Source organism: Pelodiscus sinensis, chromosome 17 (genome assembly GCF_052426305.1).
Source record: "Pelodiscus sinensis isolate ZL-2025 chromosome 17, ASM5242630v1, whole genome shotgun sequence".
Taxonomy (NCBI): domain Eukaryota; kingdom Metazoa; phylum Chordata; order Testudines; family Trionychidae; genus Pelodiscus; species Pelodiscus sinensis.
In genome coordinates this window covers 34,967,634-34,994,260 of record NC_143068.1, presented here as the reverse complement: position 1 = coordinate 34,994,260, position 26,627 = coordinate 34,967,634, and the positions used below count along the sequence as shown (strand labels likewise).

Genomic DNA, 26,627 nt, shown 5'->3' with positions numbered 1-26,627 from the left:
TATCCTCTCAGTGTCCCAACCCTCCACTCCCCCCAGGTCTTAGCAGGGCCCCGACCAGGCCCCTTCCACCTCCCCACCTGGAGCCCTCCCCCGCCTGTGCAATCCAAGCTGCTCTAGCTGCAGCCCAGGGCAAACTGAGGTGTGGGGGTGGGGGTGGGGGGAGCCGGGCTGCTGTGAGGGACCCGCCCCACTTCTGCAGTAAGGTCTGTGCTTGGGCAGGTGCCGTGGGTTTGAGCGCAGCCCTTCACCTGCTAACTCAGGGCCAGCAGCTTCCCCCCCTCAGGGAGTGGTGGGTGCTGTCCCGGGGCAGGGCCTCGCGGCCTGGGAGTCACTGGCTTAGCCCAGGCCAGAGGCCCCAAAACGACCTCACCGGGCGCCTACGCACGAGGTGGCTGAAGCGCTGGTGGGGAATGGCAAGGGGCTAGCTCAGAGGCCCCCTGGCTTCTGAGCGTCACGCTCCCCACGCCTCTGTCCGTGCCCTGCCCCTCGGAGCTGTGACTCTGGGGGAGGCGTGGGGGGGGAGGCGGACAGTGATAAGGGGGCTGGCGCTGGAGACAGGAATGAGGCCAGGCATGGAGCTGAGGCCAGGGATGAGGGTGGGAGCAGAGCCCTGCTGGGCCATGGTGGGGCTGGCGGGAGGATGCCGGAGCAGGGGAAGGCCTGCCCGAGGGGGCGCAGAGGGGCAGGAGGGGCTTGCAGGGCTGCCCCTCTCCGACCAGGTGGAACCACCCTGGAGGCCTGGCCTTGGTCACTTCCCCATGGTGCCCTGTAGAGCAGGGGGCCCCTGCTCTGACATCTACACCCCTCCCCGAGGCCTGTTCTGAGTCCCCAACACCTCATCCCGCACTTACATTTCGTACAGGTCCTGCCCTATCTCAGCCCCCCCGGGGGTTGCGTCACAACAGAACTGGTCAGACAGGGCCGTTGCTTTCACCCGACTGGCACACAGGGTTTCTAAACAGCCTGCTGGTGCTGCTGTTTGCCCCGCGGCCGCACACGGGACCTGCTTCGGCCCGTCCATCAGCCACCCGGACCAGCACAGACGCCGACAGGGCTGCTGGGTCTCTGCCCTGCTGGGGTCAGTGGGCTCCGAATCCGGCACCTGGCCTCCCTTCGTGCAGTCCCGGCCTCGCCTGCAGCAGGGATAGACGTGCCGGCGTCCAGGCGCTGAGGGGCAGAGCTGCGAAGCCCTGGACACGCGCGGCTCAAAGGCCCTTGCCTTGTTCTCTGGGCACGAGCCGGGAATGTGGGCCCGGAAAGGCCGTGAGCACCCAGAGGTGGCGCTGAGCCCCGAGCGCGGCCGGCTGGGGAGCTGTGATGTGGCGTTTCCATTCAGGCCCTGATTAGAGGACGGAGGCGTTTGGGACACGCCAGGGACTGTAACGACGCCCGCGGTGGGGCTGGACTCTTTATTGAAGGAGAAATACGACTCGTCCACGCCGGGTTCGGCTCAGGAGCAACGAGTTGGACGGTTCGTAGGCGCTGCCGTTACAATTCCCGATCGCGTTGGGCCTGCGCTGCCAGAGATAAAGAGCCTGTTTGGTTTCAGGAAATCTCGTTCCGCGCGCATGGCTGCCGCACGTTTGGGAAGCGCGAAAGGCTCAAGTCAGTGCGAAAGCAAAAGGAGAAACACAGCGCGGCCCTGTCCAGACGTGCCTGGGTCTCAGACTGGCGGGACAAACAGCGGGGGAGCGACCTATAAAACAAGGAACAAGCCCCATCACTTCCCATGCCGGAGACTTAAGAACATCAGAGCGGCCAGGCTGGGTCAGCCCAAAGGTCCAGCTGGCCCAGTGTCCTGTCTGCCCACAGTGGCCAGCACCAGGTGAAGAGAACAGGGAATCATCATGTGATTCCTCCCGTCACCTATTCCCAGCCTCTGACAAACAGAGACCAGAGACACCATCCCTGCCCATCCTGGCTAATAGCCATGGATGGGCCTAACCTCTGTGAATTTATCCAGCTCTTTCTTGAACCCTGTTAAAGCCCCGGGGTTACGTCTACACTTGCAAGATTTTGTGCAAATACTTTTAGCGCAAGAGCTTTTGCGTTCAAGTATTAGCGCAAGAGAGCGTCTGCACTGGCATGTGCTTTTGTGCAAAAGCATCCGTGCCAGAGTAGATGCTCTCTTGCTCAAGAAAGCTCCGATGGCCATTTTAGCCATTGGGCTTTCTTGCGCAAGAAATTCATGTTGCCTGTCTACACTGGCCTCTTGTGCAAGAACAGTTGCACAAAAGGGCTTATTCCTGAGCAGAAGCATCATAGATCTTGCACAAGAAGCCCTGATTTCACACATTAGAGCATCAGTGTTCTTGCGCAAGAACTCCCCGCCGGTGTAGACAGGCATGTTTTTGTGCAAAATCATGCCAATGTAGACACAGCCTTGGTGTTCACAACATCCTCTGGCGAGGAGTTCCACAGGTTGACAGTGCGCTGTGTGAAGAACAACATCCTTTTGTTCATTTTAAACCTGCTTCCTAATAACTTTTCCTTATTCCCTTTCTCCACACCTGTCATGATTTTATAGCCCTCTATCCTATCCCCCCTCTCTATATTTAGTCTCCTTTTTTCCAAGCTGAAAAGCCCTGCTCTTTTTAATCTCTGTTCAGCTGGCAGCGGTTCCAAACCCTTCACTTCTTGACGACTGGGCCTGTATTATCCATGGCAAACACCATGTGGGATGGGACAAGTCAGATATGGGTGTTGGCAATTTTTGTTTTCATTATGAAAAAGTACAATAAGGCTGCGAATGTGAATGTTACACGTGAACATTGAAACGCCTCCCCGGAGAGGGGAAATCAGCTTGGCCAACGCTACTGCCTTCTGCAATTGGCAACGGGCCCCCTGGAGCTAGCTTAGCCGGGATTAACACAGCCGGGTTTCATTTCTGCACCAGCTGCAGAGCGCTGGTTCTATTGTGTCTCTGTCCCCCTCGGCCTGGCACCTGGAAGGAAGCCGTGATCTGAGGATTGCATGCAACCAGGCACGTCCGTCCCCGCCGGGCTGTTTTCCAGCCCAGGGGCTGACCATGCGCCCAGGCCCACAGATGGAACTGAACGACTGGCAGCAGCCGCACACGGCGAGGTGTTGAGATCAGTCCTTGTTGTGTCTTTCACGGTGTCACCCTGAACCTGGGCAGCGTGTCAGGCTGGTACGGCTGCTAGGCTGCGCCTGTCTGTCCTCCCGGGGACCGGTCCAGGGAGTCAATAACAGATTCAGGGATCGATAGCTGGGCTCCACCAGCCCACCCTATGTTGCTCTATAGGGTGCCAATATCCATGGATTCCCGCCACGCTCTCTTGCTGCAGTAGAATCCTAGAACACTAGGACCGGACAGGCCCTCGAGAGGTCGAGTCCAGTCCCCTGCCCCCACGGCAGGACCCAGCACCACCTAGACCATCCCATCCTTTGCTCAGGACACCGACCGCATCAGCCTGCGGGTGCTCGTCCTGGAACCACCCTGTCAGCAACTCTCCAGTCGGCCCCGCTTCGGCGTCCCCCCCGCAAAGCCTCCGCCCGGGTTCCAGCTCCGCCCGTCCTCCCGGGGGCCCAGCCGCTTTGCTTCACAGAGGCGCCAGCGGCCAACCATGGCTGGGAAAGGCTCCGTGTTCCCAGAGCAGGGACGGGGGAAGTCGAGGCAGCGCCACGAGCTCAGGGCAGAGTGCGCCGGCCGCACACGAAAGCACTCACCTCGGCGCCGGGTTGGGGACGCAGAGGCAGGGTTTGGTCACTAAGCCTGCGCCTGTGGAAGAGACGAGAGCGTGTGGGCGGGAAGCGAGCGTGCTGTGTGGCTTTCTGGGCAGGGCGCTTTGCCCCACGCCGCCAGACACACCACCCCGGAGCCAGCCCTAAGGTGGCCTCCGCAGCACCCAGGCCGCAGCGGCCTGCTCCTCACGGACGTCTCCAGGGCTCTCCCCTCGCCACTGACCCCCGTGCTGGGCGCCTCGCTGTCGCAAACGGCTCCAAAACCAGAGCAAAAGGTTTCTAACCGCCTACAGCCCCCTGCTCCCCACGGCCGCTGGCCAGCCTCCCGGGTTGGGATCTCCCAAGGCCCTTTCCATGCGCCCCCTGGCTCACATGACTCTCTTGTTTCCCCACCTGGGTCCAGCGGCATTGCGAGCGGGGCGGTGGGGGGAGAGCAGTTGCCCCAGGGCACCACGCTAGGGGGGCGCCAATTTAGTCCCCGTCCGCTCCCTGTCATCCTTCGACTCGCCTGCTCCTCCTCCGCCCGCCAGCTGGAACCCCCTCCCTGCCTCTCCGCCCCCAGCCCGGCCCTCCTCCAGCGGGTCAGTGCGTGCGGGGGCCCAGCCCCAAACTGGAGGGGCAGGAAGACGTGGTACTAGACCTCCCCTCTTGGGGTGGGATCTCCATCCCTAGAGGTGTTTAAGTCCCAGCTTGACCAAGCCCTGGCTGGGATGGTTGAGTTGGGTTGGTCCTGCCTTGGGCAGGGATTGGCCGCGATGACTCCTGAGGGCTCTGCCAGTCCTGCTCTTCTATGGCTCTCGGATTCTAAGAGGGGCAGTATTTTACGGCTAGGAGGCCCTTGAGGGGCGCTGTATTTGCTACACACATGGCGAGTTTGGAGCAATTTCTTGCCTAGTGAGACACTCACTTGGCGGGAGGCCTCTCCCCGGCTCCCAGAACCACGGACGCGCTCCGAGAGCGGCGCGGCTCCTTCGCGGGTCTGCCTGCGCCCACGCCCACTGGGGTGGGTGAGAAAACTCAAAGAACCGGAGGGCAAGTCCTCAGGCTTTGGAAAGTGACCCGCCGAGGGTAGTGGCAGCTGAGACGTTGCTAGTCCTGGGACGTCTCTGCCTCCAAGCCGTAGGGCACAAGGCTGCACCGCCCAGCACCCGGGCACGACTCACCTGGGTCAGGAAATACCCTCCGGTGTCTGCATGGGAGCCAGCCCCTGCTGCACCCAGCCCAGCCTCCGAGGGACAGCACAGCCACTGATGGCAGCTCTTGGTCCCCAGATGCTCTGTCTCCCGACCCAAGAGCCGGACACTGTGCAGCTCTGACTTCAGCCGGGCCCGGGATCTACCCCTCCGTAATCAGCTGATTCCTTCTGTGCCCGGGAGCCCCGTGAGAGTCCAACCCCCCCCTCGGAGCCCCGCGCTCAGAGGGGCCCACCCGTCTTTGGACGCCCACCCCGGCCAGGCGGAAGCACTTACGCTCAATTCCAGCACCACAGCGGCGGGACGGAACGACACTGGGAAGACGGAATCCGGGCTGTTTGCTCCCGGGGGGGACGCCGCGGCTGCAGAGACACAGGACGCGCGTGAGAGGGGCGCGTGGCCACGAGGCCGGGCAGCAGAGGGTCTCAGAGGAGGGAGACAGTGGAAGCTCCGGGGCAGGCTGGCAGGGACCTCAGCAGGGAACTGAGGAAGGGGACTGAGAGACTGACCCATGGAAGGGTTTTGCACCCCCCCTCGAAGTCTGACCCATGGAAGGGTTTTGCACTGCAGGCCCTGGTACCATCTCCCCCAGAAGGGGGAGGGGCGGTAAATGCCCCCCGAGTAACTCCGAGAAGCTCTAAATTCCACAACCAGCCACCGTCCTGCAGGAGTCACTGTCCCAGCCAGCACTGCGCACCCAGAGAGGGCAGGCGACGCTGTGGCACCTGAGCGTCCCTCTCCATTCGGGGAGCCACAGTTAGAGCCGGGGCTAAGGGTCTCTTGGGCGCTACCCTGGCCCATCACCATGGCATCGGGGCACCTCACCCTCCTTAGTGCATTGTTGTCACAACCCCCCTGCAAGGTACCGCAGGGCTATTCTCCTCGTGTTACAGGGGGAAACTGAGGCACGGAGCACCTTAGTGATTTGCTCAAGACCCCACAAGAAATCTGTAGCAGAGCAGGGAACAGACCCCCCCAGGTCTCCAGCCCCAGGCTAGAGTCCTCACTCGATCGATCCCACCTCTGAGCCATGTTGCTGCCAGTTTGGGCCCGTTCCCCTTGCCCGGCTCCTGCGGGCAGGGGGAGACGAGGGACTCTGCCTCGGTGGCGCCGCTGGCGCCCGTGGATGGTAAATTAGAACCGTTCCCGTGTCAGGGCCTGGGGGCCGCTGAGTAAAACCCGCCCGCCCGTGTGGAGGTGGACGGGGTGGAGAGGTGGAATCACAGAAGGAACTTACGTCTGGCGGTGCCGAATGAGGTTCCCCCCAAGCTGGACACGACGGCACCTAGCACTGGGCAGAGCTGGAACACAATCACACACCCATCACCACGGCTAGTGAGTCCTGGGGCCAGGCCGCTAGTGAGGACACGACACGGGGTGGGGGGAGGTTTGTGATATTGCTCTGGGTTCTACAGCCGCGGGGTCTAATCCCGGGACGGAGCGAGAAGGATCACAGCCCAGAGCGAGGGAGCCTCCGGGAGGGCAGCGACCCGGCAGACGGCCGCAGCGCCTTTGCTCGGTGTTTTCCAGCTCCGGTTTCACGGGCCTGGCACACCCACAGCCCGGGGGGCGGCCAGCTGGCTCCTCGGCTTTTCCGGAGTAAATGTTGCCACCTCAGTGATTTCTGTGCAGGCCCCATGCGATGCACCCGCCCATAAGGAAGCAGGAGGCTGGGGCAGCCCCTTGCCCCAGCCCCCCAGCCCCCCAGCCCTGTGCTCCGGCCAGCCGGGGGAAAGCTGGGGCTGATTCCCCCCTGCACTGAGCAAGGCTGGAAGCAAGGCAGCCACCAGCCCCTCCCATGGCTCAGGCCCCCTCCCCCCCAAATTCCTGCGTGCAGGCCTGCTGTGGGGTGCCGCTTGGGACACGCCAGCACAGGCCTGGTGCAGGCTGCCTGCCCTCGTAGGCTAATGCAATACGAGGCATCATAGCCCAACGACCAGCTCTGCCGTAAAGCCGGGACGTCAGAACGAGCCTCTTCTCAGTACCCCGCTTTTGTAGGTTCCAGCCACTGGCGTGAGGTTTGCGGTTCCACTTTGGGGGTTCTGCTGCACTTCCTTCTGGGAAGCCCCTCCCACCCTAATCTTTCCATCCATGTGCGGAATAAATGTGTGTATGCACCAAGGCCTGTGCAAATGTGCACCACCAAGAGAAACACACACATAGCTGCAGGCACTCTGCTCATCCGCCGGGTGGCATGGGAATCGCTCCTGAGTCTGCCCAAGCACCCAGTGTGCAGGGACCCTGCTCCTACCCTGCAGCTCGCTTCGGGTTTTTGGCCAAGGGGGTGGTATTAGGATCCAGGCGTACATCTAGACCACAGGCTTTTGTCGACAGAGGCTTTGTCTACAAAGCTTCTGTCGACAAAGAGCATCTAGACTACAGCCAGCTCTGTCGACAAAGCAAGCCCCTTTGTCGACATGAGTGTAGACGCAAAGGACAGTGTCGATGCAATAACGCCTTCTGAGGACAGAGCGCTGGCGACAAAGGGCGTTATTCCTCGTAGAATGAGGTTTACCGCCATCAACAAAACTGCCGAGTTTGGTCGACATCGACAGATCTTGGCAGTAGTGTAGATGCAGGTATAGTTTTGTCGACAGATCTTGGCAGTAGTGTAGATGCAGGTATAGTTTTGTCGACTGAAGTCCACTTTTGTTGACAAAACCCTGTAGACTAGACACACCCCAGACGTGGAGTAGGGTAGCCTGCCTCCGGGACAAGACTGGCACACCGCTGCTGCATGGGGCAAGTGGCCAGTATTCAAGATGTAAGCGTCACAGACACGTCGACCCAGCTCACACCTGGCCCTGGCATCATGCACCTGCAATCTGGCACCTTTGCCCGGACGGGTCGGTGTGTGTTCTGGAGAACTGCAGCTGTCTCCTGAAATCTGCTGGTCCCTGGAGACGCCATGTCAAACTAGCGGAGAGCTCATGAACACGGCCGATGTCACAACACTTCTTGGATGGTCAAAACCTCCACATGGACCAGTTTTTCTCAGGCTGTGTCTAGACTGGCAAACTTGCCGGCTGTCTACACTGGCTGCTGGAATTTCTGTAAGAACACTGACTTCCTACTGTCTGAAATCAGTGCTTCTTGCGGAAATGCTAAGCTGCTCCCGTTCGGGCAAAAGTCAGATTTGTTTTGCGCAAAAAAAGCCCCGATCCCGAAAATGGCGACCGGGGCTTTTTTGCGGAAAAGCGCGTCTCGATTGGCATGGACGCTGTTCCGCAAAAAGTGATTTTGCAGAAAAGTGTCCGTGCCAATCTAGATGCTCTTTTCCACAAATGCTTTTAACAGAAAACTTTTCCGTTAAAAGCATTCGTGGAAAATCATGCCAGTCTAGACGTAGCCAAGGGGTTCAAAGAGCCAAACCCTCAAGCTCTCTGCTCCCTGCCAGCTTGCCCTCTGCAGTCAGCGCCCGCGAGACCCAGCTGAAAGGCCCCTCACCGCCCCTGCAGTTTGAACAACCCCCAATAAACTCTTCCACTTACGATCTTCTGCAGGCTCTGAGGAAGGGTTGTGTCCAGTGCGCGCGTGACAAGGGTCAAGAGCTCATTCTCCAGGGGCGGGGATGGTCTGCGCAGGTGAAAGGTTCAACGGTTAATAGCGGGAGCTGCTTCAGCCGTGGAGCTCCGAGGCACGGAACAGGAGAGAGGTGTTGGTGCTGAAGCCATGAGCAGCGGCTGGGGCAGGGTTTCAAGCCCGGCAAGGCATTGAGCCTGCGACTGACACTCATAGGAGCGGCCAGACTGGGTCAGACCAAAGGTCCATCCAGCCCAGCGTCCTGTCTGCCCACCGTGGCCAATGCCGGAGAGTGACGAGAACAGGGAATCATCCAGTGATCCCTCCTCTGTCACCCATTCCCAGCCTCCGACTAACAGAGGCGAGGGACACCATCCCTGCCCATCCTGACTAACAGCCATTGATGGACCTAGCCCCCATGAATTTATCTAGCTCTTTTTTGAACCCCTTTAAAGTCCTGATCTTCACAACATCCTCTGGCGAGGAGTTCCCCAGGTTGACCGTGCGCGGCATGAAGAAAAACTTCCTTTAGTTTGCCATGTGCACACGAGGGTGACAGGTTGACTATTATAATATTTGACTATGCGGTGAAATACTGAATAAAATCAAACCCTCCTCAAGCATGAGAACCTTCATTCGTGCCATGTTTGGGGCTCGGGGTAGTGTGGGAGAAATAATCAAATAACTCCAATTGTGTCAAAGGGGGAACTGTGCAGAAATCAAAACTCTCTGAAAGAAAACTGCTGTAAGGGTTAAAAGTTTTCCAGACCTCTCTCCCTGTAACAGAGAGAAATCAAATTAACGCTAATCAAGACCCTTCCAATGCCTCCTATCTCAAGTTCATGGATACTCCTAGTCGGTCACAATTTGTCATGTAAACCCTTATCTTTGTCACAGTTTGCCTTGTAGACTCCTCACTCAGGTTCTCATGTGGCTTTGTTCTGTAAAAACTTACTTCTAGCACTCCTGGGGTGAACAGAAGTCTCAGAGTACTTCTGCTGAGACTTTGATATGTTAAAGAAGAACAATCAACAACTGAACTGTCTGAACATACTGTATAAAGGATCCCTGAATCTGTCTGCCAGGGATGCTGCTTCACTCTTGGTGTGACAGCCTGCATGCATGCATCATAAAGTTTTTCCTTCTAGGTTTCTCTCCTGCCTCACTGATTTGACCTCCGGCCTCAGACCCTTCTGGGGGCTCTGTACCCCAGGGGAGCGAGATTTCCCCCTCAGTAGCCAGCGGGGAAGGCGCCTGACGTGCATGCGAGACACCCGCTGTTCACAGGGCGGTGCTGTGGAAGTCCACACCGGGGCTGCTACTTACGCTATAAGAACTCTGAGGTCCGTGTAGCCGAGAGGGACTTTGCAGCCCTCGAGGACAAGGCTGGAGTCTCCCATTCCGACTGCAAGGGCGATGTTCTTGTGCACTTCCATTCCCATTATTTCTCCTAGGGGCTCAAGGGGGCTAAAGAAACACACGTGGGGTAAGCGAACAGCTAACGCCTGGGCTCCCCACGGCTTGCAAACTGGCGCTTCCCAAAGGGGACTGCGGGGTCGTGGCCTCGCCCAGCGGTTTGCAAACCAGGGGTTGCAACCCAGCACTGGGGTGGGGTGTCGGGTGCTGGGGCTCGTGGCTGCAGGGGGTTCAGATGAGCGGTGGGAGGGGCTAAGGCACCCCAAAGCTCCATCCCCAGCCCCACCCCGGAGCCCGCACTCCAGTCACGTGACGGCGGGTCACGGCATCGACGATTTCCTTCAACTGGGTCAGGAGAAAAACAGCTGGAGCCCCGCTGGCCTGGAAGCGGCACAACCAGGCTCGGGAACCGGGCTCCGTCCCCAACCCCCCGAAGTGCGAGTCCAAAGGAAAACGCTGCACTTCCGTCCCCGCCAGGGCTTGCCCCCGGACACTGCACCTCCCGCCAGGGCGCCAGGCACAGATAGCCCCTCAGCAGCCAGCCGGAGAGTTCCCCCTCCGCTCACTGGGGCTGGCTCTACAGCGCTACAAGAAGTTGCTGGCAGCTGTTCCCACAGCGATGTGGGGGGGGTTCAGAGCCTGGCTCCAGCCCCAAAGAGCATGTGGCTATTTTCAGCCCCATAGCGTGAGCCCAAGTCAGTGGCCCTGAGACTTGCCACCCTGGGTCTTTCCCCAAGTGACCAGAACCCCGGCACGGTCCCACAAGAACCGTTCCCCAAAGCCCCTCAGACCCACGATGGGCAAAGCAGCGCGAGAATTCAATGGGCGCGACGTGCGAGTGCTGGGCAGTGACAGGTAACGGGGGGGCAGGTGCCCACCTGGCCTGCCCCTCCACCTCACAAAGCCAGCCTGGAGCAAACGGGCCTAATTGTCGGTAGGCTCGCGCCCAACGACCTGCATCGACAGGAATCCGGCGCCCAGCGTCCAGCACGTGGCTACGTGGCACCCACCCCCGTGGCCTGAGGGGCAGAAGTCAACAGCAGTGGCACTTGCCCTCCCTGGGCACTTGCTAGGGAGGATACATCAGCCTGGGCAGCTTCATTCGTGACTAGGTGCCACCGGGTCGAATGCCCTTATGGGGAGGATGCCAGTCACCTCCGGGGTGTCCTAGAATCCTGGAGTCCCAGGGCGGGCAGAGCCCTCAGGAGTCAAGTCCAGCCCTGGGACTCCTTCCGAAGAAACTGTATCAATAACCTGGTTTCCCCTCCCTGCTCTCTGCTGTGACTCCAGCAATGCGGACCCCGGCCCTCAGCAGGGATCCATCGGCCTGTCTCCGTTGCTGCTGCATTTCCAGAAATGGCTCCTTTGGGGACAGTTCCGATTTCCGGGGCCGCAGCAGAGAACGGCAAACCCTCGGCTCCCTCCTGGTGAGACGCCACAGGGGTCTGCCCGAAAACATTGGCTCGTTGCACGTTGGGGCCTTCAGCCCATCGCTGGCTGGAAACCTGCGTCCATGTGCCTGGGTCACCGTTTCCCACACTAGTGGGGCATTTTATGCCCAGCTCTTGCTGTTGTAAACAGGCGCCTTGTGGCTGGCTGCCGGGCAGCGGCCCAAGAGCCATCAGTGCAGCTGCGTTTCACTCAGCGATCAGTTGGTACCTATGACATGCAGCAGGCGCAATGTTTGCAGAGAGGCATCGATCCGTAGCCAATCCGGCTCCGTTCTGGCCTCTTTCCGCGAAGGAACATCGAAAGAACAAGCCAAATGTTTGCTCACCTCTCGAGTACAAGCTGCAGCCTCAGCGTTAAGGTGATTTCCACCGCGCTGTTCGATACAACGTCCAGGGTGACGTTCAGGGCCGTGACATCCTGGATTCTAAGTCTGCCAATGACACCAGAGCTAATGAGCAGAAACGCGTGGCCAGCAGGGGCAGCAGAGACATTTCAAACCCGCAAATCCCTTTCTGCTTTTAGTTCTTTACATGACAAATGGGACAGCTAGCCCTGGTCTGCACCGGGGAGTTATTTCGGAATAGCCCCCCTTCTTTTGACATAAGTGGAGCGTCCACACAACCACGCCCGTTAGCTAGAAGTAACAGGCTGGTTATTTCGAAATCTGCACTCCGGCTCTCCTCGGGGAGTAATGCTAATTTCAAACCAGCTAGTTCGAAATAGCGGTTGTGTGGCTGCTCCGGTGTCACTACAGGAAACCCCCAAGTTACAACCCCCCCACTTACAAGTGCGGAAGGGGCCAAAACCCCCCAACTTACGTCCTCAGCCAGCATTTACGATGCCGCACAGCGCCTATTGTAAATGAGGGTTCATGTTACAACGCCCCCGACTTGCGATACTTCCCTGGGAACCAATTGCGGCACAAGTCGGGGGCCACCTGTATTTTGAAATAACAGCTCCCCAGAGTCATTCGAAGTAACTTCTTCCCAATGCCTCCTGGGGCTCTAGGGCAAGGGAGCCTGCATTAACGGAGCCTCCACACTAACGGAGCCTGCCTCGGGCTCATTTCGAGGCTTCCTGGTCGTGTGGACACGCGAGTTCCGTTGTGTTATTTCAGGAATGATTTCAAATTTAGTTTTGTTGAAATAATTCAGTAACGTGGACATGCCCTTGGTGTGTTTCTAACATCTAGTGTGTCGTGGGCAGCGTGATCTAGTGGGTAGAGCAGACTGGGATCAGAATTTGGGGATTGTACTTTCTTGTGGGAACCTTGGGGAAGCCATTTCAGCCCCACAGTCCTGGCCTGGCTCTGCAAAATGAGGCAACAGCTCTTGTTCTCACGGTGAGGTCTCGCTAACGTGTACAAGGCGCAGCGTGGTCCCCTGGTGAAAACCACTGTGCCCGAGTCCCCCCTCACTCACACCTGGGCGAATCCAGAGGCGCAGTGCGAATACATTCTGTGGGTTTACACTAGTGTAAAAGTGATGCGAGGGAGAGCACAATCCAGCCTATGGATTTGTACTGGTGCAAGCGGAGTGACAGTGAGAGGAGAATTAGGCTTGGAATTCCTCATGGGACTGTAACCCTCGGGGGCACGCGCCTGCTCTCTGATCGCATTAGAACCACTCTGCCATGTTTCCCTGCTGGCTTCCTGCATCATAGGCCCATAAAACCCCAGGGCTGGAAGAGACTTCAGAAGTCATCAGTCCAGCCCCCGGCCCAAAGCAGGACCAACCCCAACTCAATCAGCCCAGCCAGGACTTGGTCAAGCCGAGACTTAAACACCTTTAGGGATGGAGATTCCACCCCCTCCCTCGGGAACCCAGCCCAGCGCTTCCCCACCAGCCCAGGGAAATCATTTGTCCTAATATGATAGGAATGCTGGCCTAGAAGGGGGCCTCAGTAGGTCATCTGGGCCAGTGCCCTGCCCTGAGGCAGACTCAGTCTTACAAAATGCCTTGTGGGCCTGTTACCCACCAGCTCTGTGATTATTGGGGAACCAGAACATGGTCACCTGTCAGCCTTGTGCTCTTGGGGAGTCAGGGAGTGACACTCATGGAAAACCATTCCCCTCCCTCAGGCCTCTGCTAGAATCAAAGACAAAGCAAAGAAAAGGCAGGGGAAGACACACCTAAACTGCTTCAGACAAGGGTGATACAATTAAGGAAACACCCCAGCCTCATTTACATTAAGGATGGAACAGAGGGACATCTCATTAGCATACAGAATGGAGAGCAGCTCTTCCAAGGCAGGAACCGCACTGAACTATGGGACACCGAAAGCAGAGAAGCACTGCCTGATGGGAAATCCCTGCTCCAGATGCTAATGAACCTAGGCCTGCTCACACCCAAATTAGTCATTATCAGACCAATTCTAGTAACGATCCTATTGACATCCAAAATACTGAAACTGCCTAGTTGCATTGTGAGCTCGTTCAAGGAACATCACCCATAACCAGGTGTGATCAGTCTCTATTGTCTCTCCTCTTTCTCTTTGAACTATCCCTATAAAAACTCCTATCCTTGTCCCAAGAAAACTGTTCTGATACCTGGACTTAAACTGCATCAGTTCCATTGAGACTTCTTCATCTCCTGTCTGATTGTGCTGGGGGCTCTGTCCTGCTTTTCTCCTGCCCTCTGGACCCCCGGCTACCATCATCATCTGGGAACCCCGATCAGTGCAAGCTCCGTGGAGTGGTGAGGTCTCTCTCTCTCTCTCTCTCTTTCTCTCTCTCTCAACTATCTCTCTAAGCATAGCCTCCTGACCCTGCCCTGTGTAAACTATTATATGGTTACCTAACATTTGTAAGCAGCTTCAATTTAGATTTAATATTGTAATTGTTAGATTTAATATTGTAACTGTTTGATATCTATTCACTACTCAGAAATAAATCACTTTCATTGTTAAGCTGGTTGCTTCTCTCTCTTTCTTTCTCTTTTGCTCACTCTTCCTTAAGGGGTGTTGTTTTGGCTTCCCCATTCGCTCTGCAACAACGCTTCTTGTACCCAAGCAAAAGATCCCTGTAGTGCCCAAAATCCTGTGGGGTTTGCTCATCGTGTGGTTTACCTGTGAATGACTGTGGTGTGAAAGTGGGGATAAGGGGTGCTGAACCTGGGGGCTTATGAGGATGGCAGCTTAAAGTGCTGTTTAATCCAGCCCACGGAGTCCAAAGGCACATGAGGGTGCAGTGTGGCATTGCTGTGAAACCCAGCCAGCTGAGTCCAGGGACATATGAGGGGGTCAGCTTGTGAGTGCTGAGTACCCAGTCCTCTCAGACGTGCTCTGATTAGTGGGTGTGAGTGTCTGTGTGTGTTGCTAAGGTGGTAAGAACCCCGTCCTGAGGAACCTAGTTCCTGCAGGAGAGCTCCAGTGGGAGGGGGAATTGGCAGCAGGGAGAATTCAGCTCCATATGAGAGCCCAAGTAAGCACCAACAGCACACTGATAGAACTGTTAACCTTCCCCCAGTCCCATAAGGGTAACCCTGATAAATGAGCATACCCCAGAGTTTTGGGCAAATCTGGTAACAGGCCACACACAGAACCCCGACGGGCTGCACGAGGCCCTGGGCCTGCAGGTAGCCCACCACTGATCTGGAGCCGTCTAGAGCAGGGCTACGCAACACGTGGCCCACGGGTGGGGCCCTTTGAACACGGCCTCCGCTGGGAACACGCTCCCCAATGGCAAGTCAACAGAATGGTCGTCTGGTGAGATGCGTTTTAGTAGTGAAATCCCTGGGCTGTCATTGCTCAGCAAAAGCACTGCCATACGGGTGAACATCGGGTAACTATTGCATTCTATTAATATCAACAATGACTTAAATGGGGTCTGCGTGTTGTGTAGTCTTGCCTTCATCTTTGTATTCATACCGGTCAGTGTGAAAATCTATTTGCATATATTTGCATATGTATTTGCATGTACATGCAACCACACTTAAGTTGTGGCCCTCGGCATGTGCTGTGAGTATCACTGTGGCCCCTGGGGGTTTCAAAGTTGGGTAGCCCTGTGCTAGACCATCCCTGAGTGGTGTTCTTAAAAATCTACAGGGAACAAGAGTCCACAACCCCCCTAGGTAATTTGTTCCTTTGCTTAATCAGCCTGACAGTTGGGAAGATTTTCCTAATGTCCAATCTAAACCTGAGTGCTTGTATCTTTCTTGAGGGTGAAGTTAGAAAGATGAACTGAAAGTTATTAGTGGTACTTAAGGAACTTAATGGCCCAGTGCTCAAAGCAATGTTCTGTAAATGGTTTTGTTTTTCCTGTGAGCCTAAACTGTGGATGGTCCTACTAAGACTTGTGACCATGCCTCTTGGTGCTGGAATCCATCTTAAATGTTTCCACTGGGCTGGGGAGGATGGGACAAAGAATTCCCGACCTGGGGAAATTCTATGCAAGGGATGGGTAGCAAACAAAGAGTGTCCTTAGCTGCCACCACCCCTCTAAGAGGATACCCAAGAACACCAGCAAAAGAAAAGAATGCACGGCTGCGCCCATGTCAGAGAAAGAGACCAGCTCTGACTTGTGAAGAACTGTACCAGGAATAAGCACCAGGGTGAGAAACATGATTTGTAACAACTTCTCAGAGTGTATTGAGCTTAGCCGGCAAGTTTGGTTTTATTTTAATTAGTAACTTACTTTGATCTGTCTGTTTTCCTTACAATCGCTTAAATCCTATTATTTTATACTTAATAGAGCACTTTTTTTTTTTAATTATCCAACCCCGTGTAAATAATTGTTACTTAGGGGGAGCAACAGCTGTGCATCTCTCTGGCTATATCTAGACTGCATCCGTCTGTCGACAGAGGGATGCAAATCAAGCACATCGAAATTGCCAATGAAGCAGGGATTTAAATATCCCATGCCTCATTAGTATAAAAATGGCCGCCACTGTTTTTTCGAAACTGAGCTTTTTTGAAAAAAACGGCAGTCTAGATGCGGATCTGTCGAAAATAAAGCCTTTTTCGACAGATCCTGTGTTCCTCAAAGAATGAGGTTTACAGGATCTGTTGAAAAAGGCTTTACTTTTGACAAATCTGCATCTAGTCTGCCTTTTTCTTTTTCCGAACAAGCTCAGTTTTGAAAAAAAGTGGCGGCCATGTTTATGCTAATGAGACACGGGATATTTAAATCCCAGCTTCATTAGCAATTTCAATGTGCCTAATCTGCATCTCTCTATCGCCAGAGAGGTGTAGTCTGGACACACTGTCTCTGTCATTAATAAAGAGAACAAACGTTTTTGGGAACTTGCTTTGTGTCAAACTTCGACACAGTCAGACGGATTTTTTTGGGGGGGGGGCTGGTCCCATTGGGCTGTGCACTTGGGTGCTCTCAAATCTCAAAACCAACTGGAGCTGAGCTGGGTCAGTGTCTGGATTACCCTGCTGCCATGGCCTAGCAGGACAGGGTGGTGGGGCACCCCAGAGGGCAGGAAGGGGGCTCTGTGGCACGATCAGCCCATGAGGTGGCAGTCTCAAACGGACCTCTGGGATCCAGCCGGTCCCATGCCCTCCCTGTCATTCCAGCCCATTGCCTCTTGCCCTAGCCTCAGTGCAGAGGAGACCAATTTATCACCCTCCTCTTTGTACGGATCTTCGAGGTACTCGACCCCTGTTGTCTATGCGCCCTCCCCCACCCTGTCTTTTCTTCCCAGACGGCGCCCTTGTTTCGACCTCACCTGGTAGCTCATGTTGTCTAGGCCGTTAGCCATTTTTGTTACTCCCCTCTGGACTTTCTGCAGCTGCTCTGCACTGGCCCGAAGCGAGGTGCCCACACTGGACCCAGGACTCTGGGCCTGGTCTGCACAGCGCTAAGCACAGCACAAGAATTACGTCTGGGACTGGCTTACACCCGCCCTGCTAAAACTGCCCAGAGGCCGTTCCCGTCGTTGGCAGCACCGTTGCCCCAGGGACGCGCGTTTGGGGGGGCGATACACTACACCCCCTCCGTTATCCCCTGCCGGATGCCGTCCGAGGCAGCCCTGGCCCATTCTGCCCTGGGCAGGCTCCGGGGACAGGCCGCAGTCCCCTTCCGGAATTTCATCCGAGTCATTTTTCAGAAAGAAAACAGCATCAGTTTGGGATAAACTCACCTGAGACCAGGACTCAGCTCGATGCCCAGCAGGCCAGCGCTGCCGGAGTCGCCCAGAGGGGTCCGTCCCGTCCCAACGAGGTCTCCAGGGGGGAGGGAAGCGCTCACCAGACTCCCGATAAGTGACTCTCCGGAGACAGACAGATCTTCTCCGGCTCCACCGACACCGCCGGCTCCCCCACTGAGCGTATCTCCCGCTATAGGGACCCCAGTTCCCCTACTGAGCGTATCTCCCGCTATAGGGACCCCTGCTCCCCCACTGAGCGTATCTCCCGCTATAGGGACCACTGCTCCCCCACTGAGCGTAACTCCCGCTATAGGGACCCCTGTTCCCCCACTGAGCGTATCTCCCGCTATAGGGACGCCTTCTCCCCCACTGAGCGAATCTCCTGCTACAGGGACCCCTGCTCCCCCACTGAGCGTATCTCCCGCTGCAGGGACCCCTGCTCCCCCACTAAGCGTAACTGCCGCTATAGGGACCCCTGTTCCCCCACTGAGCGTATCTCCCGCTATAGGGACCCCTGCTCCCCCACTGAGCGTATCTCCCGCTGCAGGGACCCCTGCTCCCCCACTGAGCGTAACTGCCGCTATAGGGACCCCTGTTCCCCCACTGAGCGTATCTCCCGCTATAGGGACACCTTCTCCCCCACTGAGCGTAACTCCCGCTATAGGGACCCCTGCTCCCCCACTGAGCGTATCTCCCGCTATAGGGACCCCTGTTCCCCCACTGAGCGTATCTCCTGCTACAGGGACCCCTGCTCCCCCACTGAGCGAATCTCCCGCTATAGGGACCCCTGTTCCCCCACTGAGCGTATCTCCCGCTACAGGGACACCTGCTCCCCCACTGAGCGTATCTCCCGCTATAGGGACCCCTGTTCCCCCACTGAGCGTATCTCCCGCTATAGGGACCCCTGTTCCCCCACTGAGCGTATCTCCTGCTACAGGGACACCTGCGCCCACACTGAGCATATCTCCCGCTATAGGGACCCCTGCTCCCCCACTGAGCGTAACTCCCGCTATAGGGACCCCTGCTCCCCCACTGAGCGTAACTCCCGCTATAGGGACCCCTGCTCCCCCACTGAGCGTATCTCCCGCTATAAGGACCCCTGTTCCCCCACTGAGCGTATCTCCTGCTACAGGGACATCTGCGCCCACACTGAGCGTATCTCCCGCTATAGGGACCCCTGCTCCCCCACTGAGCGTATCTCCCGCTATAGGGACCCCTGTTCCCCCACTGAGCGTATCTCCCACTATAGGGACCCCTGCTCCCCCACTGAGCGTAACTCCCGCTATAGGGACCCCTGCTCCCCCACTGAGCGTATCTCCCGCTATAGGGACCCCTGCTCCCCCACTGAGCGTAACTCCCGCTATAGGGACCCCTGCTCCCCCACTGAGCGTATCTCCCGCTATAGGGACCCCTGCTCCCCCAATGAGCGTATCTCCCGCTATAGGGACCCCTGCTCCCCCACTGAGCGTAACTCCCGCTATAGGGACCCCTGCTCCCCCACTGAGCGTATCTCCCGCTATAGGGACCCCTGCTCCCCCACTGAGCGTATCTCCCGCTATAGGGACCCCTGCTCCCCCACTGAGCGTATCTCCCGCTATAGGGACCCCTGCTCCCCCGCTGAGCGTATCTCCCGCTATAGGGACCCCTGCTCCCCCACTGAGCGTATCTCCCGCTATAGGGACCCCTGCTCCCCCACTGAGCGTATCTCCCGCTATAGGGACCCCTGTTCCCCCGCTGAGCGTATCTCCCGCTATAGGGACCCCTGTTCCCCCACTGAGCGTATCTCCCGCTACAGGGACATCTGCGCCCACACTGAGCATATCTCCCGCTATAGGGACCCCTGCTCCCCCACTGAGCGTATCTCCCGCTATAGGGACCTCTGCTCCCCCACTGAGCGTATCTCCCGCTATAGGGACCCCTGTTCCCCCACTGAGCATATCTCCTGCTACAGGGACATCTGCGCCCACACTGAGTATATCTCCCGCTACAGGGACCCCTGCTCCCCCACTGAGCGAATCTCCCGCTACAGGGACACCTGTTCCCCCACTGAGCGTATCTCCCGCTATAGGGACCCCTGCTCCCCCACTGAGCGTATCTCCCACTATAGGGACCCCTGCTCCCCCACTGAGCGTAACTCCCGCTATAGGGACCCCTGCTCCCCCACTGAGCGTATCTCCCGCTATAGGGACCCCTGCTCCCCCACTGAGCGTATCTCCCGCTATAGGGACCCCTGCTCCCCCACTGAGCGTAACTCCCGCTATAGGGACCCCTGCTCCCCCACTGAGCGTATCTCCCGCTATAGGGACCCCTGTTCCCCCACTGAGCGTAACTCCCTCTATAGGGACCCCTGCACCCACACTGAGCATATCTCCCGCTATAGGGACCCCTGCTCTCCCACTGAGCGTATCTCCTGCTACAGGGACACCTGCGCCCACACTGAGCGTATCTCCCGCTATAGGGACCCCTGCTCCCCCACTGAGCGAATCTCCCGCTACAGGGACACCTGTTCCCCCACTGAGCGTATCTCCCGCTATAGGGACCCCTGATCCCCCACTAAGCATATCTCCCGCTGCAGGGACATCTGCGCCCACACTGAGCATATCTCCCGCTATAGGGACCCCTGTTCCCCCACTGAGCGTATCTCCCGCTATAGGGACCCCTGCTCCCCCACTGAGCGTAACTCCCGCTATAGGGACCCCTGCTCCCCCACTGAGCGTATCTCCCGCTATAGGGACCCCTGCTCTCCCACTGAGCGTATCTCCCGCTATAGGGACCCCTGCTTCCCCACTGAGCGTATCTCCCGCTATAGGGACCCCTGCTCCCCCACTGAGCGTAACTCCCGCTATAGGGACCCCTGCTCCCCCACTGAGCGTATCTCCCGCTATAGGGACCCCTGCTCCCCCACTGAGCGTATCTCCCGCTATAGGGACCCCTGCTCCCCCACTGAGCGTATCTCCCGCTATAGGGACCCCTGCTCCCCCGCTGAGCGTAACTCCCACTATAGGGACCTCTGTTCCCCCACTGAGCATAACTCCCGCTATAGGGACCCCTGCTCCCCCACTGAGCGTAACTCCCGCTATAGGGACCCCTGATCCCCCACTGAGCGTATCTCCCACTATAGGGACCCCTGCTCCCCCACTGAGCGTATCTCCCGCTATAGGGACCCCTGCTCCCCCACTGAGCGTATCTCCTGCTACAGGGACACCTGCGCCCACACTGAGCGTATCTCCCACTGCAGGGACCCCTGCTCCCCCACTGAGCGTATCTCCCGCTATAGGGACCCCTGCTCCCCCACTGAGCGTATCTCCCGCTATAGGGACCCCTGTTCCCCCACTGAGCGTATCTCCCGCTACAGGGACATCTGCGCCCACACTGAGCATATCTCCCGCTATAGGGACCCCTGCTCCCCCACTGAGCATATCTCCCGCTATAGGGACCCCTGCTCCCCCACTGAGCGTATCTCCCGCTATAGGGACCCCTGCTCCCCCACTGAGCGTATCTCCTGCTACAGGGACATCTGCGCCCACACTGAGTATATCTCCCGCTATAGGGACCCCTGTTCCCCCACTGAGCGTATCTCCCGCTACAGGGACACCTGCGCCCACACTGAGCGTATCTCCCGCTATAGGGACCCCTGCTCCCCCACTGAGCGTATCTCCCACTATAGGGACCCCTGCTCCCCCACTGAGCGTAACTCCCGCTATAGGGACCCCTGCTCCCCCACTGAGCGTAACTCCCGCTATAGGGACCCCTGTTCCCCCACTGAGCGTAACTCCCGCTATAGGGACCCCTGCTCCCCCACTGAGCATATCTCCTGCTATAGGGACCCATGCTCCCCCACTGAGCGTAACTCCCGCTATAGGGACCCCTGCTCCCCCACTGAGCGTATCTCCCGCTATAGGGACCCCTGTTCCCCCACTGAGCGTATCTCCCGCTATAGGGACCCCTGCTCCCCCACTGAGCGTAACTCCTGTTATAGGGACCCCTGCTCCCCCACTGAGCGTAACTCCCGCTATAGGGACCCCTGCACCCACACTGAGCGTATCTCCCGCTATAGGGACCCCTGCTCCCCCACTGAGCGTATCTCCTGCTACAGGGACACCTGCGCCCACACTGAGCGTATCTCCCGCTATAGGGACCCCTGCTCCCCCACTGAGCGAATCTCCCGCTACAGGGACACCTGTTCCCCCACTGAGCGTATCTCCCGCTATAGGGACCCCTGCTCCCCCACTGAGCGTATCTCCTGCTACAGGGACACCTGCGCCCACACTGAGCGTATCTCCCGCTATAGGGACCCCTGTTCCCCCACTGAGCGTATCTCCCGCTATAGGGACCCCTGCTCCCCCACTGAGCGTAACTCCTGCTATAGGGACCCCTGCTCCTCCACTGAGCGTAACTCCCGCTATAGGGACCCCTGCTCCCCCACTGAGCGTAACTCCCGCTATAGGGACCCCTGCTCCCCCACTCAGAGTATTTCCTATTATAGGGATCCCTGCTCCCCCACTGAGCGTAACTCCCGCTATAGGGACCCCTGCTCCCCCACTGAGCGTATCTCCCGCTATAGGGACCCCTGCTCCCCCACTGAGCGTAACTCCCGCTATAGGGACACCTGCTCCCCCACTGAGCGTATCTCCCGCTATAGGGACCCCTGCTCCCCCACTGAGCATAACTCCCACTATAGGGACCCCTGCTCCCCCACTGAGAGTATCTCCCGCTATAGGGACCCCTGCTCCCCCACTGAGCGTAACTCCCACTATAGGGACCCCTGTTCCCCCACTGAGCGTATCTCCTGCTACAGGGACACCTGCGCCCACACTGAGCGTATCTCCCGCTATAGGCACCCCTGTTCCCCCACTGAGCGTATCTCCCGCTATAGGGACCCCTGCTCCCCCACTGAGCGAATCTCCCGCTACAGGGACACCTGCTTCCACACTGAGCATATCTCCCGCTATAGGGACCCCTGTACTCCCACTCCGAGTATCTTCTACTATAGGGATCCCTGCTCCCCCACTGAGCGTATCTCCCGTTAGAGGGACACCTGCTCCCCCACTAAGCGAATCTCCCGCTATAGGGACCCCTGTTCCCCCACCGAGTGTCTCCCCCACTACGGGGACCCCTGCTCCCCCACTGAGCGAATCTCCCGCTACAGGGACACCTGCGCCCACACTGAACGTATCTCCCACTATAGGGACCCCTGCTCCCCCACTCAGAGTATCTTCTTCTATAGGGACCCCTGCTCCACCACTGAGCATATCTCCCGCTATATGGACCTCTGTTCCCCCACTGAGCGTAACTCGCGCTATTGGGACCCCTGCTCCCCCACTGGGCATAATTCCCGCTATTGGGACCCCTGCTCCCCCACTGAGCGTATCTTCCGCTATAGGGACCCCTGTTCCCTCACTCAGAGTATCTTTTACTATAGGGACCCATGCTCCCCCACTGAATGTTTCTCCCACTATAGGGACCCCTGTTCCCGCACTGAGCAAATCTCCCACTATAGGGACCTCTGTTCCCCCACTGAGCATATCTCCCACTATAGGGACCTCTGTTCCCCCACTGAGCATATCTCCCACTACAGGGACACCTGCTCCCACACTGAGCGTATCTCCCGCTACAGGGACCCCTGTTCCCCCACTCAGTGTATTTACAGCTATAGGGACCCCAGTTTCCCCTCTCAGAGTATCTTCTACTATAGGGATCTCTGCTCCCCCACTCAGCATGTCTTCTACTATAGAGACCCCTGTTACCGCACTCAGTGTATCTACAGCTATAGGGACCTCTGCTCCCCCACTGAGTGTGTCCTCTACTATAGGGACCCCTATTCTGCCACTCAGTGTATCCACAGCTACGGGGACCCCTGCTCCACCACTCAACGTGTCTTCTACTATAGGGACCCCTGCTCCACCACTCAACGTGTCTTCTACTATAGGGACCCCTGCTCCACCACTCAACGTGTCTTCTACTATAGGGACCCCTGCTCCACCACTCAACGTGTCTTGTACTGCAGGGATCCCTGCTCCCCCACTCAACGTGTCTTCTACTATGGGGACCTCTACTCCGCCACTCAGCGTGTCTTCTACTATAGTGACCCCTGCTTCCCGACTCAGAGTATCTATAGCTATAGGGACCTCTGTTCTGCCACTCAGAGTATCTTCTACTATAGGGACCCCTGCTCCCCCACTCAGCATGTCTTCTACTACAGGGACTTCTGTTCCCACACTCAGTGTATCTACAGCTATAGGGACGCCTGATCCCCCACTCAACGTTTCTTCTACTATAGGGACCCCTGCTCCCCCACTCAGGGTGTCTTCTACTATAGGGACCCTTGCTCCGCCACTCAGGGTGTCTTCTGCAGCTATAGGGATCCCTGTTTCCCCACTCAGCCTATCTACAGCTATAGGGATCCCTGTTCCCCCACTCAGCCTATCCACAGCTATAGGGACCCCTGATCCCCCACTCAGAGTGTCTTTTACTACAGGGACTCCTGTTCCAACACTCAGAGTACCTTCTACTATAGGGACCCCTGCTCCTCCACCGAGCTTGTCTTTTACAATAGGGACCCCTGTTCCCCCACTCAGTATATCTACAGCTATAGGGACCCCTGCTCCCGCACTCAGTGAATCTACAGTTATAGGGACCCCTGCTCCCCCACTGAGCATGTCTTTTACTATAGGGACATCTATTCCCCCACTCAGTGTATCTACAGCCATAGGGACCCCTGTTCCCCCACTCAGTATATCTACAGCTATAGGGACCCCTGCTCCCCCACTCAGCGTGTCTTCTACTATAGGAGCCCCTGTTCCCCCACTCAGAGTACCTTCTACTATAGGGACCCCTGCTCCCCCACCGAGGTTTTCTTTTACAATAGGGACCCCTGCTCCCCCACTCAATGTGTCTTCTACTATAGGAGCCCCTGTTCCCCCACTCAGAGTATCTATAGCTACAGGGACCCCTGCTCCCCCACTCAGTGCATCTATAGCTATAGGGACCCCTGCTCCCCCACTCAGGGTATCTACAGCTACAGGGATCCCTGCTTCCCCACTCAGGGTATCTACAGCTACAGGGATCCCTGCTTCCCCACTCAGGGTATCTACAGCTACAGGGATCCCTGCTCCTGCACTGAGCGTGTTTCCCAGAAGAGTGACTCCTTCTGCCCCTTCTAAGGCACCCTGAGGTGCAAGTGCATCTTCTCCCGCCACAAGGAGCCCCCCAGCCCCAACTGCAGGGGCTCCTGCTCCTCTCCTTCCCCCTCCAAGCGTTTCCCCAGGGAAAGGTCGCGTCCCCCGCCTGTGTCCCCCAAGCAGCCATGTCAGCAAGGGCCGACGTGGGCCTCGGGCGTGTGAGCCAAGCCCTGCCCCGAGGACACTCTGATCTGCCCTGCTGCCTTCTGCCCCCAATATCGGTCTGGCCCCTGCCTCTGCCTGCACCCCCAGGAGGCCCGCTAGGGAAGGCCTGGCTCCCGCCCCCTGCCCGTTGGGCAAATTCTCTGCTCCCTGCCCCCCTAAGAGCCTTCCCACCATGGAGAGCAGGGCGCCCAGGAGCGATAGCTGCCTTCCCGCCCCGGCTGGGCCTCCAGCGCCCGGGCGCCGCACTCGAGGGCCACCGCTGAGCTGCACATCCACCAGACTCTGCCCACGGAGCGCGCGGGCCCCCACGTCCAGAAAGGCTGGAAGGATCGGGAGGTATGTCAGTGACGGGCCTGGTGAGCCGGGCGGGGGGCAGGGCGGTCCGTCCGCCTCCCCCTGCCCTAGGGCTTCCCACAGCCCTGCCCTCAGGCACCGGGCCCTTTTCAGAGTGGCCCGCTGCCCCTCTCTCTTGCTGAGCAGTGCCCAGCTCCTGACACCCCCTATCAGCATAGGGGTGGGGGGGGTCCCGCCGCTGCTGGAGGAGCCCACGGCCCGGCAGCCCGCCCAGCGCTCACTTCTGGGGCTCACTTCCTGGCAGAACCGGGCAGGGCGTGTGGCCTCTTCTGACTCCCTGCATCTGGGGGGCCGAAAGAGCTTTGAGGAGCCGGGCCCTGGGAGGTCTGTGTGCCCAGCCCTTCGGCTCCTGGCCAGAGCTGGGCCGGGAAAGGCCGTCCCACGCGGCGGGGGACTGCGCGGGTCTGAGCTCTGGCTTCACACCAGTCCCAGGGGGAACCCCCAAATGATGAGTCTAGCTGTGCCGGGGAGTGGAGCCGCGGCGTTCCCGACGCACACGCAATCTGCCAGGAACGCCGGGAAGCTACGGACCGGCCTGCAGCTTCCCCCAGGCGGGCAGGAAGCCAGGCGGGCTGGGACTGCCCTGGATTCCCTCTGAGCTTTGTCAGAACCGAGACGTCTCAGGGGAGCGTTTTCATTTCGAGGAACTAGCAAAATCTGAGGCGAAAATGTTTCACTGGGACCTTCCCACTCGGCTCCCCAGTCTCCATGGCAACGTCGCCCCTGGGGCGCCGCATGCAGGACCACCAGGGCCATGCACCGCCTCTGCCCCCATTCTGCCTCCGTGGGCGCCCGTGGGGAGCTCTGGAAGGGCGTGGGCTGGTGCAGGCAAACGCTCTGCGCTATGGCGGCCAGCGGGGGAGCATTATAGAGGGAGAGTGAGCAGGGCCCTGATCCGAGGGCCACACGGGCCCAGCCTGATCCTATCGCTGCTTGACACGAGCCAGCAAATGGTAGTGCCGGCGAACGGTCCCGGGGAGGGGGGGGCAGGAAGGCAACCCGGAGGGCAGTTTGTGGAGCGAACGGGACGTTTTCCACTCACCCTTCCCCGAAGCCTTCTGCCGGATCATTTGCGCCGGCCGGTAGCCCTGGGAGCCGGGAGGCAGGCTCAGCAGAGCGCAGAAGAGGAGCAGGCTGTGGACCTTCGACATCTTCGCCCCAAGGCGGGTCACGGCTCCTGCCTGGGAAGGGGACAGGCCCAAATCAGAGCCCAGAGAGCCAGCCGGACAGAGCTGAGACGCAGGATATGTTCTAGAACGGCAAGGAGCTGGGGGCACGCTCTAGAGATGGTGAGGCTGAGCCTCGCCCCTGCTTGTGTGGTGTGGCCGGGGGGTCCTCAGACGTGGAAGAATTCCCAGCTGGCCTAGAGTCAGCAGGAGCCACCTCTCGGCTTCCCCCTTCCTGGCCCTGGTGGACAGAAGCCATCTCCGGCTGTCAGAACGGCCCCTTGGGGAGCTGAGGAAACGGCCCACGGAGGTCAGCCCGGAGCTCTTTCTGCAGCTCACGAACAGCCTCTCCTGTTAGCCCAAACTGTCCTCCTTCAGACT

The 26,627-nt window shown here is 58.2% G+C and overlaps 1 protein-coding gene across 1 annotated transcript; it reads right to left on the bottom strand.

Annotated features, from left to right (window-relative positions):
• Positions 1-1,354: 1,354 nt before the first annotated feature.
• LOC142818883 (uncharacterized) lies at positions 1,355-26,231 on the bottom strand. The gene is made up of 8 exons (XM_089769814.1): positions 26,123-26,231; positions 17,375-17,687; positions 11,614-11,718; positions 9,747-9,887; positions 8,390-8,474; positions 6,136-6,199; positions 5,175-5,260; positions 1,355-1,696 (listed from the first exon to the last, which is right to left on the bottom strand). The coding sequence occupies exons 1-8, from the start codon at positions 26,229-26,231 to the stop codon at positions 1,664-1,666; spliced, it is 936 nt and encodes a 311-aa protein (XP_089625940.1). The 3' UTR covers positions 1,355-1,663.
• Positions 26,232-26,627: the final 396 nt, after the last annotated feature.